Source organism: Temnothorax americanus, unplaced genomic scaffold, assembly GCF_048541705.1.
Source record: "Temnothorax americanus isolate GAGA-0224 unplaced genomic scaffold, ASM4854170v1 Scaffold7, whole genome shotgun sequence".
NCBI lineage: Eukaryota > Metazoa > Arthropoda > Insecta > Hymenoptera > Formicidae > Temnothorax > Temnothorax americanus.
In genome coordinates, this window is record NW_027509792.1 from 5,935,307 (window position 1) to 5,948,815 (window position 13,509).

A 13,509-nucleotide genomic window follows, 5' to 3' on the forward strand; every position below is an offset into this window, starting at 1 on the left:
GAAGGGTGAACGTGGGGCAGCGCGCCTGCTTGACACTTGAAAGACACGAATTCATATCCGATCATTATCCACTTATCGCGTTAATACCCTCTCGCCGTTTTAACAAATGACCTGCCTCACCTTCTCAGAGACTTCCGCGCTTCTACACCTAGGAATATACAGCATTAGTGCCATGTGCAAACCTTGCTTTCTCACCATTTCACATAAGCGACATAATGATATAAATAAATACATATTGATACAAGAAGACAAAAAAGACACAAGACGTTTCAGTTGATAGTTTAATATCAAAATTAATAAAAAATGCGATAAATAAAATTTATTATTATATATTTAATTCTAGAACGTTCAGAGATGATTGGATTCCTTCGATCTGTTTCGTATTAGAAATTCTTTGTTTTCGTGAGAGATACTCGAGGCTAAAAGCGAATTACAGCAAATATATAAATGAATAAAAACGTATCCGAAAAACACTAAAATCTATAGTCTTAGAGGCTTTTCTTCGTGATACTAATTTAGAAATATAATAAATTTCCCGTATCTTCATTAAATTGCCAAAAATCTTACAATTTCCACGGTTAAAATGATTTTCGTAGCCGAATAAGATTTACTTGTCGAATGCGAATTCGCTGAGTTTGCTGCTAATAGATCGTTTTGCTTCACTACTGTGTTCGTTGTCTGGACTGGATAATTTTCGTTTCTTGAAAAGTTCTGAAGATCCAGCTGCGTTGTCTGCACTTGATTGCGACAGCTCTTCTTTGTATCGCGTTAAACCGATTTTAGTTAATTCGGCAACATTCACCTCGGGAAATTCTTCTTGCAGATTTTTTTTATTTTTGGCGTACCAATTAACGAACGATTCTTTCTTAGATTCAGTCTTCGATTTTGACTTAACAGGCACGACTTTGGATAAGGCAGGTTTCTGGGGCTTTTCTGGTAAACGGTTCAAACCAGCTAAACCTATAATAATATAATGAAAGAAAATATTTTATACTATTATTATTTTCTTATAAATATTTTATTATTATTTAAATAATACAGTAGAAATGTCGTAGAATTAAAAAAGAGTAAGTATTATTTACCTTTTGGCGATAGAGACGGACTTCCGGCTTTTAAAAATGGGTTTACTCTTTTTAACGTTTGACTCATGGCCAATGGCTTAATTTCTATCTCTTGTTTTTTAATGGACGGTAAAGACACATCGTCTTCCTCTTGATCATTAATGCTAGAATTACCGTTGGTTGTGAAATCATCTTGGTGATTTCCCACATCTTCTTCTTTTGAATCTTTGGAATTCGATTTTGCATCAACGATTGTTTCCAATTTATTTGCCAATGCCACTTTATTTACACGCAAGGCATACCGTATGGCCAAATCTATCACTTTTGTCGACGCAATTTGTTCGCAAATGTCCACTGCGCGATATTCCAAATTGCTTCTGCAGGCAAACTGATTGCAAAAGATTAAGTATCATCAATTAAGTATCGGCAAAGGTAATTACACACAAGATTCAATGTACCAAATTTCTAACCGAAAATACTAGAGTAGAAACGAATGTGTTACCATTCAAGAATTTACTTACCGCTATTAGAGTTAACATCGCCTCGGTTTCATCCAACGGACTGCTTCCTATCTCCCACAGTTTACGCTCTTTTTCAGTTTTCTCAGACTCCGGTTCGCAGAGAGGTGCGGATAAAGCTATCTCGGTAATTATCGGTCGCGGAGTTGTCGGCGGATAATAACTACCTTTGCAGAGAATACACCGCATGTTCCGTTCGTGTTCGCTCACGCCGATTATAAAATAGTGATCTGCTCTACCTTTTCCCTAAAGCAGAAATTCAAGTTACGTGGACCGCTGTAAAATTCGTTCATAATTTGCCATACCTGCGCATTTGTATCACAAAGCACTCTCCATTGACAAGATCTCTTATCATATATTCTGATAATATCGTCAGAATCCATGATAGTAGGCGAACGAGCGTCTGATAATCCTAACCACATGAGATCCGATGCTGGCGAAAGCGGAAGCGTTAAAGTTTGACTGCGTATGTGCGTTCCCTGTATTTGCATCCATAACAGATTTATATTCTGATCACCCGCTGGACCTTTTTACAAAAAAAAAAGAAGAGTTTATACTTTTAAACAACACGTATATAATTAGCTGTTTTCAGTTATCAGATTACTAGGCTTTACATTATGTTAACTAAAAAATTTTCTTACCAATTCCAGCGTGATAAGCTATCACAAGATGATTTCCTAGACCATTCATTGCAACTACAGGCCCGGGCAGAGCTAAAATTTCACGTTGGGTTCCTCCTATCATAAATATTCTTAAATTCCTCCTAGATGTTGCTACTGCAACGAAATTATCACCAGCCGCTAAGCAATCACTTTCCTCTCCTTCTGGCAGATCCAGGATCCATTCTTTATTTCCAGAACCCCAACCTGATACAGAGAAATAACAGTTTATTGTATATATTTATATTTATTCATATATTGTTATGTGAAACATTGATATAATTAATAAATTACCTTATAATCTATAAAGTAACTAACCTTGCAGAACTATTACGACAATTTTACTAGGACCATCTTCAGAAGCAGCGCAGCTCAGAGCAAGTACTTGGGTAGATAAGGCAGCTAAAGAATGTCGTAGATAATTATTTATGTGCATGCTACGATGAACTGTAACATCATGGAACTCCACCTCAATGCTGCATTCTTCCCCATCCTCTGATGAGAAACATCTAACCATTCCCACATCGTTCCACATCTATAAAAACACCATAAAGAATTAATTTATCTTTAAAGATCATAAGTGTACACGCGTGTAAATCTTATTATTGTACTGCACCATGAAATATGATAATAAATGAGAGGGTGTAGATCCTGGTTGAAAAGACGATTGCACTTTTACGTTAGGCACAAAAGCCTTTGTGTCAAATGTTGGCTTTTCAAAGCCTGCATCGGAGTGACTTTTCTGATCATCCTCTAGATTGATGGAGGATTTAATTTTATTCAGGGATATAACATTTTCGTCATCATCGTCATCATCCGGTAAAGCAATACCATTATCCATTACATCTTCGTTTTTCTCAGAATCCAAGATCGCCTCACTTCCAAACTTACTAGAGCTTATCTGAAAGAATTATTACAGACATTCTAAATATGTTAAAATTATTGTATTGTATATATACACACATATATGTAAAACATATATGTATATTTAACGCGAGTATTCTCTTACCACATCAATGCATCCTAATTTTCCCATTGCATCACAGAATGCAATTTCATTCGAATGATCTATATGCCATACCAATGCAGTGATTTTAGTATCTTGCTCGTGTTCGAGATATCCGATCATTTCCTTGGTTTCCACATTCCACACAACTATCTCTCCGTACAGTGAACTGGCGGCGATGCGCGTGCCACACTCAGAGAATTTACAAACGCTGAGATCCTATATGAAAATATAAAAACAGGAAAAGTGTTTCATCAATTAACCAAAAAAGAGACAAGAATATTGAGACGAGAAATTGAGATAGTAGCTTACAGTCTTTAAAGTGGAACATTTCAGTCTACATAATTCCTTCCAAGACGATCGCTCCACGATAACTACATTTTTGTTAAATGGATACGCTAAGCAACTGCCATCTGTACATTTGAAAGAAGGTGTGCAATACGATTTCGCGGTAAAAAAGGAGTTACATTTTGGTACAACGTTATTCCAAACATGTATGGTTCTCTTTTCCTTAATATTCCATACTCGAATAGATCCATCAGCGCTAGAAGACGCCTGGAAATATCAGTTTCAGATGCTGTAAAATATTGCTTTTATCATCGATGAAACATCAGAAAGTGATGCAATGATTCTTACCACAAACTCTTCTTTCGGGTCTAAAGACAGGCCTAAAATTGGTGCTTCATGGCCTTCTAGTTCTATACTGTCCGAGGTATTAATGTTAGTAACTTGTATCCTCATATCACTTTGAAAAAGAAGACCAAGTTGTGTTAAAGAGTTGTCAGCACAATGATGTAATAAGTAATATACATAATAAATATAAAATTTGCTCTCACATACCAGGCACCAGATACTATTAAACTACTATTTTTTGCTGTCGCCAGTGCTGAGACCGGCGCTGAAAATCTTGCAACTATTCCCTCCTTCTCTAGATCAGGGTAAGTAAGTATTTGCACCGTGTTATTGTCATTTCCCACAAAAATTTTACCATCCTAAAATTAAAAACTTTATTACAGTTTTGCCTCTATCAAACAGTTGTCTCGATCAAGCGTCCCTATCATAAGGAATCTCTAGAAGTGCTCGACGATACATGGCAATTATTAAGCACCTTTGAGATAACGGTGATCGCTTGTTCCGAGATGCAGCTGGTGGTCGGATCGTCATCCATTAAATTCAACCAGGATCTAACGTCCCCGTCGCATCCACAAGTGACGAGTCCCCTCCTACAATCACAGGCACATTCATCGATAATAACTTTCCGTGACAAATTCTGTATATGTACAATATGTAATATACAGCGATTTACTTTTCACCGGAATAGTAGCAGACATCGGTGTGCCCTTCCTGATGAGCATATCGCGTAGGTTTCCTTATCAATGACATGTTTACGGGTTTACCGCCAAGATTCACGTGATAAACTATCGAAGGTACTTGTATTTCTCGTCACCCTACAAACATTTCAGAATACCTGTTAGCTTGCTGACATGCAAAATATAAAACAAATGTACGAACCGTTCTTATAAGAAACGTATTTAGTCGTGTAATAATGCGCGCCGTTTTATCCGCATGTTTACCCCAGTCTCCATGTCGCTCCACGTGATCGTGATCTCCCTCCACTTTCCCCTTCCCCCTGCAAGGTGTGGGAATGCGCAGGAGCCTTTTCAAGCAAAAAAGAAGCGAAGAATAAAAAAAAAATCAGATCTATTAATTTTTTTTCACCATCTGAATTACACGCATTGGAAAAATATATATATGAATACGAAATAAATATATAAATATAAATAAATTTGGCAGCGGAGAAATTAAAACGCTTTCTTTCGATGAGTTTCGGGACACACCGTCCGAACTTGTCCAATGAGACGCGAGCTGTCTGTAAAAATATTTTAATTAATAATTTCTTCAGAATCTCAAGAAAATTATTAAAATAATCGGAAGAATATATTTTTATAGAAAGTAGCGAAAGAAAAATTACTGTAAATAATATTTATTAATATAATTTGATATTGTGTCAATAATATTTATGAATTTTGAAAGATTTAATAGCACGCGATCACGGAAAATTATAGGAAAATCATCAGGAAAATGTGTATTCCGATAATGATTCGAAAATATTATTGATTTTCTTCGGTCCTCAATTTCGTCCGGACGGAGATTTCGTGAAATCTCTCGAATGAAATTCCACAATCCGCGATCTAGGGCTTTCATCGAACTCAAGTTGACGGTGCGTGCAAACACATTGCGCGGGCATGTTCAGCGCGCACGACAGGAAAAGCAAAAAGCAACCTTTTCCATGATGGCCGAGGTTTCGACAAGGGTCTCGTGAATTCTCTGCAATAACACACCGGTGATTTGTATATTAGAATGACCATGATTTCCAAAACCGCGGTCGGCATTGCCGTCGGCATCGCCGGGATCCTCGTCGGCTACTGCTTCTACTTCGACCAGAAACGCCGCAGCGATCCCGATTTCAAAAAGAAGCTCCGCGAACGTAAGCTCTGACTTTTTTTTCACTCGCGTGCACACTCGGCACGCGTGATCTCGTTGCGGTCACGTACGTTTCTTAGATAAACCGAGCACGTTTGTCAGAACGATTTTTCTTGATAACTCGCACCGCGTCGATTGCGCTACGGTCCATTTTACGGTCAGATATTTAGCGTGAGAGGTGCTATTTATAATTTATATACTAAAGGGATTATAAAAAATGTACTCGCTCTTTTGTTTCTCCATGGGAAAAATTTTATTTTTATTTCATAGGTAGAAGAGTCAAGAAGCAAGCGAAGAAGGCTTCCTCCAAGATACCGGACTTGAAGGATCATGAATTGGTGCAGAAGTTCTTCTTGCAAGAGGTAAAACTTGCTGTCAATTTTACCGTGTGCAAATATATCTAGCCCTATTCGCTCCAACCTCCAACCATGCCTTTCGTGTCCCACGAATTTCTAAAATAGTCGTTTGTTCCGGAAAACAAATGATCGTGGGAGAATCCCCTCCACGCCGGAAAAAAGTTATTGTGGCTGGGAACCTCGGGTAAAAATTTCAAAGCCCTAGCTCATTTACTCTCGAAACGGCGAACAATCAAAATCTCGGTGGGACACGAAAGTGCATGGTTGGAGGATTACGTCAGTCTTGTGTGAAAGGTAAATGAGCATGTTTTTTTTTCGATAAAAATGTATTTTTGTGTATAATTTAAGCGTATTTAAAATATTTTTGTCGTTAAAAAAAAATTTAACATTCCACAGAGGTCTATTATGTCTCAGAGGCAGGTGGAAGAGGTGGGGAGGAGCTACGATTATAAAAAAAAAATAAATTTTTTACATAAAAAATATCTGTCACACTTCAAAAATTTGCCTTTTCTTATTCAGAAATTCTTTTTCTAGCATTCTTTAAGTCCTTAAAGTCCTTCTGTACCATTTAAAAATTACCAAATTTGCGGCGACGAAATTAAGTATTCCTATTTAATTAATAATTATCTCATATTTTTTTTCTTATTTGCACTACTTTTAGCTTTAATTTGCGTTTTGGTTCGTTAAGCTTTGTCAATTTGTTCGTGAGTTATGATTTTTTAAGTAAAACGAGTCGTAACGTGTGTTTGTCGACATATAATTGTTGTAAAAAAATATTTAAATAAATGATTTCCAAATTTTCTTTACATTGATTTTTAGTCGAAGGTACAAAGATATTATAATAATTTTTGGAGAATTTTTCAAAGCTATTAACATTTTGAAAAACACGTAAGACTCGAAAGTGCATGGTTGGAGGAATAAAAGGGCGGAAAAAACGTTGGAGTGAATAGGGCTAGCTTTAATCTTTTTAGGTTCATTTAAACATTTAAACATGTTACACTGTTTAGGTACAACTTGGGGAGGAATTGCTGGCCTGTGGCGAGATAGACGGCGGAGTCGAGCACTTGGCTAATGCAGTGGCAGTCTGTGGACAGCCAGCCCAGTTGTTGACAGTTCTTCAGAAGACTCTGCCGCCACCAATTTTCGAGATTCTGGTGAAGCGACTACCCGTCGTCGGCCAGGTACGGATTTGTTTGAAAGAAAATATTATTGAAATGAGGTAACATTTTTTTTGTATTCTGTCTGCTTTTTTACAGAAGATAGCATCGCAAACTCAAATGGCGGAAGAGGACGTTGAGTAGAGGAATATAAAATTTCGTTGACAATTCTTAAATAAAATCTGAAATTAGTAAAGAGGCTGGTCATTTTTGCACAATATGGGTGCGAATATAGTTTACGTCTAAAAAAATCCTACAATTATACAACTTGTTGTTCCCGTATTGAACTTCCATCTTGGTAGATGTGTGTAACAACCGTAAGAAATTTTTAAAAATATTCAGTATTTTATTTTGTTGTATAAGCGGATTTTTATATCCGTTTATTTGAATAAAATAAATTTTAATCGAACAGCGATTCTGACAGATTTTTGACAGATGTTAAGCTTATAGAATAGAATATTCTGATATCAAATCAAGATTTAATTTCTTCGCGATGTTAATTGCATTATTGTATGTTGTTAGAAGATATAAAGATCTTTCTAGTTCACATAAGGCTCTAAATATCTCCACGAAAAGTATATTCGATACAAAATCTTGCACATTGTTAAAATATTTATTATTTTAATAGATTTAAAATGTGTGAAATATGATTGTGTATGTAGTCACTTGTTCTTATTTGTATTGATTTTATATTCTGAGAAAAATGTGAAATTTATCCTTAATGGCCCACGTTTGTTTACATATCCTATTTTTACCAATAATATTTTATAATCCCGAGAAGAAATTTTGTTGTTTCATGTACATGATATGTAATTGTTTTGTTACATATTAAAGTTAAACAAGTTATTATACAAGTTTTATCAAAACATGATAAATTTCTAAGCAGATTACATAAAGCTCTAGTCCGATTCCGAGCAACATGTCACGTATGTGTTCAGGGAATTGACGCTAATGAAATAAATTAGTAATATTTATTATATATGTTTTGATTAGCTATGTTTAATAGAATACGTTGTCACTATCACATTTGCAATACTGATGAGCATATACGTTGCCTTACCTTGGTGTAGTAAATGTGGGAAAGTGACTTGTGTACAACACTGTAATCTACGGATCCAATTGTAATCTTGTATAATTATTGTAATCACCTAACTATGATGTTGACATCTAGTATGTTGCTCATTCATTACAAAAATATGAAAAGTTTATCTGGTGTCAGATCATCAGATGCATTATTATATTCTGGAGGCATTTACAAAAGTATATACAGTTGGAAGATTACTCTAAGTCTTCTGATGCGTATCGCTATAAATATAAATATACGTATTTTGTAGATAAAACCTCTAAAATATGTCGCTATAAATTATTTTAAATATAAATATACGTTGTTATATCCGAAGATGTAATTCTCTTTTTCTCTTAACATATATAATAAACAATTCAGATAGTTTTGTGGTATGAGAAATTATATTCTTATAAAAGATATATTATTCTAAAAAAAAAGAAACAAATAGTTTCTATACATACATAATATATTTGAAATTCTATCAAATAAACATAAACTGAAGAAATAAAATAGATATTTACTGTGCGCGATCTGACATTAAATTTCTGTTTGAAATAAGATGGTCGAGATAAAATATAAAACTTCTTTATTTATATATAATAATGTTATGTATAAATTTTTTCTATTATAGTTCCCCACATTTGTAATTATATGTCCACAAAGTGTTTTACACAAGAAACATCTTCATGATCGGCATATATATATTATATGCATAAATAATAGACGGAAAACCCAATTATGAAATTATATAAATGTTCTTGCTTAATACCTTGTATATTTTCAGGAGTAAAATATCTATGTAATATTTGCTTCGTCAACAATAATTATGGATTATTTGTATAACAATAAATTGAACATATAATCCTTACATCACTCGTACAATTAATCAAAACAGACCATACATCATATAAGAATTTCAGTGATTTATATTACATACCATTATATGATTATTTCCAATATTTTTCACTGTTATAATTACAATTATTTTTACCAATTAAATAGAATAAACAAAATGGTGTACGAGATACGCAAAAGCAGAACTCAGAAAAGTAACAATACAAAAAACAATACGATTTGTACTTCAATCAAGTTTTCCATCTTGAGCATGTACAAGTAGAAATGTACGATGGATATCCACAGTCATCGGGCATCGATCGGTGAATTATTGATAATTGTCACTTATTTTTACATTAACATACATTCTAAGCGCACATTTGCAGCCACAGGAACCAAAATACAAATTATATTTGACACAATTATTTTGAATCTAAGACTTCATTTCTAGCTTGTGACATTACGTCGAGAGCATTTTTCTTTATAAGACTGTTGGCCAATTTTATACCAAGCTGTTCTGCAGCAAAAAGACTTATACTGCTTACTTTATTGGGAACAACGCTACAGTAAAGGCGGGGTTCCTGATATGGGCATTTCCTATTGTAAAAAAAAAAAAAGAAATTAAATATAAAATTAATAAAATTTGCATTGTGCTCAAAAATATACATTGGTAACATAGAGTCGATATCAACATGTGCGAATCTTATTACTAAACATATAAAAATCATGTTCAACTCACCGAGGAGGCTCACCATCATCATTGGGTAAATAAAATTTGCTTTTCACAGTATCGGTAACCAAAGTTTGACCATCTAGAGACCATACAGCACCGGTAATCGTCAACTCGTTCTTTTTCAAAGATGAAGCCACTGCGACTGGTGCGGAACAACCGCCACCAAGAGTTTTTAGAAATGAACGCTCGCATACGCATCTCAATGTGGTTTCTAAATCGAACAACGATTCCAAGAGAGAACGTGTTTCCCAATCGGATTCTCGACATTCAACACCCAATGCACCCTGGCCGACAGCGTAAAGAGCTTCCTCGGGTTCCAGAAGCTAGAAGAGTACGTATATTAATCCAAGCAAATTTTACAGAATACCAAAGTTAAATGCGAGATAAAAGATCATCGTACCTGACTTATTCTGTTTTCCCAGCCCATTCTTTTTAAACCGGCAGCAGCTAATATTATCGCGGCGTAGGGGCCATTTTCATCGTCTAGTTTTTTCAATCTCGTGTTCAAGTTACCGCGAATGTTCTCTACCTTTAAATGCGGCATATTCCGTGACAATTGCGCGGACCTACGTAAAGAACTAGTACCTATGACACTACCCTTTGGCAATGACGATAATGTCTTATCTTTGTACTTCTTCGACATAACCACTGCGTCGCGTGGGTCTTCACGTCTACAAAAATACGTTGTCTATTGGCATTGATAAATATTAATATCAAATTTTTTACAGTCTAATGTATATATTTAAAATATAAATATCGGATATTTTTCACGAAGAATTTATTTTTTGCAAGTGAAAAATTTATACACAGATCCGTACAACTATCGTACAATTATTTTAATAGCTTAAACAAATAACTTGAAAGTAAATTATCATATTTATTTTAATGACAAGCTTAAAAGTTAACTAGAATTGATAATCCCGATAAAGCAATCGAGGTCGCAATTCCCATGTTGCAAGTGACTGACATTGCATATAGTTTAAGCCCGTATTGTTTTGGAGTATCAATAGAGAATATTCTACGGGCAGATGTTTCTTTCACAAGCACGATAGCACGCGTATGTGCATTTAAATTTTAAATGGAGTCTTCATCTTTTGGAGCAGAGTGGCATGTGCAAAATAGCAAAGTCAGCACTTGCTAAGGAGAAACAAGACAGTCCAGACGAATATAATATTACAATTAATTTATGACAGAACAGCTAGAATTTTTCAAAGTTCCAAACTTACTGTCAGAAAAAAAACTTACTTTAATATTGCACCTAGGGCCATTCCTGCCGGCAGTGTCGTTGGCAAATCTTTCAATGAGTGCACCACAAAATCAATGCGACCACTTTCCAAAGCTAGCTCCAGCTCCTCGGTAAACAGGGACTTCTCGCCGATCTTCGGTAAAGACTTGTCCAGAATCTTATCCCCCTTAGTATCCATCGTTACTGCAATGATTACGATTTAATAAAATAAAAAGTTTCTAATTTCATATAAAAATACATATACAGTTTAATATATATATACGTGTTCTTCTGCCGACAAATAAATATAATAAGATAAAGAGCACTTCATTATATGCCAGTCATGGAACATGTGTGAGAAAGCTATATTTATCACAAGTACTTCAAATGCGTATGTAGTGATATGCAGTCAAACGGAGGAAAAGAAGCCGAGAGATTATCACGTACGATATTCGAGAAATTGTGAAATCGAAACTCTTAAACTTCTTCAAATTTATTAAAGTTACACCGAGAATAACTGAACAGTCAATGATGCGTGCCATTGCATTGGATATTGCATACGCATATTTGCCTACCTATTTAGGTGCATATAGGGAGGTGTGATGAGTTTGGAAAAGCTGGGGACATAGGATAGCATTAGTTAGGTAGCAAGAGATTTGTTATTAGTCAAGTTTATTATGATGAGAGAGTTACGTTAATATTTGAAAGTAAAGGTAAATAATTATTAATATATTAAGATGTGATTGAAAAACAGGAAAATATTTGTAATATTAAGGTAAAGGTAGGGATAAAGAAAAAGAGAGAATTAGGTTTTGGATTATAAAGTTTAGAGAGAATATGCATTGATTTAGAATTCAAGTTTTATAAGTTTTAGGATGTAAGGAATGTTATTTTAGAGACAAAGCGAGATATGAGTCTAAAGGAGATTTGGGAAAAATTTAGAAATAAAAGAAATATAGGAAATATTAGTTGTTGCGCGTTGCGGTAAGAAGGTGTGTGTGTGTGTATAGGTGAATAATGTCCGTTTCTTGGCTTGATATTGCCGAAGCGGACTAGTTCAAGTATTACTGCATGAGTTTAGGGTGTGAGTTTAACGTGCAAATTATGGGTTTAGGCGTGTAGGGTTTAAGGGGTGGTTTTTCTAGAAGAAATTAAAAAAAGTATGGAATAAGGAATTAACAGTGTCACGCGTTAAGTTAAAAAAGTTGGTATGAGTGTGTTTAAGGTATATTGTAAACCAAGTCCATTTCATGGCTTTGTATAGCTGAAATTAAATAAATCTATCTATCTATTTGCCTACCTATTTCGAATTCTTTTTTTAGATGAACTTCTGTCAGGCATTGTATCACGTGTCTGGTTTGTATCAAGGCCAACTAAAACAGTTTAAAAAATGCATTATTCACCGAGATAGAAAAAGACGCTTATTTGCAATGTAAAAATCAACAAGCCATATAATAAAATACAATAAAAAATATATATAATTATATGCAAATTAATTGCAATAATAAAATATGTAATGTACAAAATTATATAGTGCTATGAGAATTATTTAGAAAACGATTAAATACCGAATCATTGTAAATCGTCAGACGAAGAAAAAAAAATAAAAAAAGTCGCTGAGTAATCTCGCGCAAAGAAGCACGAGCGCGGACGAGCACCGTCAAGACGCACAACAATTGATTATATAAAATTAACAATTGTCACACCCATAAGAAATGACTTGCGTGTAGAGTCAGTTGTTAGCAGAAAGAGCACGGGGATCATTGTTGACGTAATAATTACACGATTACAGGCTCAAAACGCGATCGAGATGAGCGCAACGGACGTTAGGAAACTTCATACGAGGATCGTCGATCGATATCAGAAACATCTGTTCGCGCGACCCACGGTTTTCCTCTGCCTCCCATAAACTACATTTTCCTATCGGACGGAAAAGCGAAAGTTCGCAGACCTCCTACCTCGCTTTTTCGAGATCCAACTTTGATTACGTCACGTTTCTTATCGTTGTCCATCGTCCACGTTTCGGACATTATAGATATAGTCGATCGCGTGTATAGCTTTGAAATGTATTAGGTACGAGACATGAAGATCGAGAGATAAATATTGGAGAAGGGAAGTGAAGGAGAGAGAAAGAGAGAGAGAGAGACTGTAATCAGGTCGAGGAACTGCGAGGAACGTGAGCACTTTCACTGGGGAACCGCGCGCTTAACCTCAATAACTTTTTGCGCTTTTGCGAGCGAGTTGCGCGAAGAAAGAAGGTAAAAACGAGATGGGGGGATAATGTGCGTCGGATTAAAGTTACGTTCTTTCACAGTCACTGGCACTGCAGCAGAATGTGAAATTGATTAGGGAAGATCTGGAGGAGCGACAAACTATAGGGCCGTCATGGTGAACGCAACGCGACACGCGA

General features: G+C 35.3%; 3 protein-coding genes across 4 annotated transcripts; 1 reads left to right on the plus strand and 2 right to left on the minus strand.

Annotated features, from left to right (window-relative positions):
• Positions 1-17: 17 nt before the first annotated feature.
• On the minus strand, positions 18-4,886 carry LOC143906081 (WD repeat and HMG-box DNA-binding protein 1-like). The gene is made up of 15 exons (XM_077421877.1): positions 4,757-4,886; positions 4,551-4,692; positions 4,353-4,467; positions 4,085-4,236; positions 3,881-3,989; positions 3,557-3,799; positions 3,248-3,463; positions 2,855-3,139; positions 2,557-2,773; positions 2,221-2,445; positions 1,885-2,105; positions 1,583-1,825; positions 1,083-1,449; positions 612-960; positions 18-148 (listed from the first exon to the last, which is right to left on the minus strand). Exons 2-15 carry the CDS (start codon positions 4,625-4,627, stop codon positions 100-102), a joined length of 2,868 nt encoding a protein of 955 aa, XP_077278003.1. The 5' UTR covers positions 4,628-4,692; positions 4,757-4,886; the 3' UTR covers positions 18-99.
• Positions 4,887-5,509: 623 nt separating this feature from the next.
• Tom20 (translocase of outer membrane 20) lies at positions 5,510-8,198 on the plus strand. The gene is made up of 4 exons (XM_077421895.1): positions 5,510-5,732; positions 5,999-6,090; positions 7,092-7,265; positions 7,341-8,198. The coding sequence occupies exons 1-4, from the start codon at positions 5,606-5,608 to the stop codon at positions 7,383-7,385; spliced, it is 438 nt and encodes a 145-aa protein (XP_077278021.1). The 5' UTR covers positions 5,510-5,605; the 3' UTR covers positions 7,386-8,198.
• A 678-nt stretch (positions 8,199-8,876) lies between these two features.
• Positions 8,877-13,495, minus strand: L(3)02640 (porphobilinogen deaminase-like protein l(3)02640). 2 transcript variants are annotated; one of them, XM_077421890.1, is made up of 6 exons: positions 13,058-13,495; positions 12,400-12,472; positions 11,120-11,303; positions 10,275-10,545; positions 9,881-10,197; positions 8,877-9,738 (listed from the first exon to the last, which is right to left on the minus strand). In XM_077421890.1, exons 1-6 carry the CDS (start codon positions 13,127-13,129, stop codon positions 9,564-9,566), a joined length of 1,092 nt encoding a protein of 363 aa, XP_077278016.1. In that variant the 5' UTR covers positions 13,130-13,495; the 3' UTR covers positions 8,877-9,563. The 2 variants fall into 2 exon arrangements, with proteins under 2 accessions (XP_077278016.1, XP_077278017.1); XM_077421891.1 differs by lacking the exon at positions 13,058-13,495 and adding an exon at positions 12,806-13,006.
• Between the last annotated feature and the right edge of the window lie 14 nt (positions 13,496-13,509).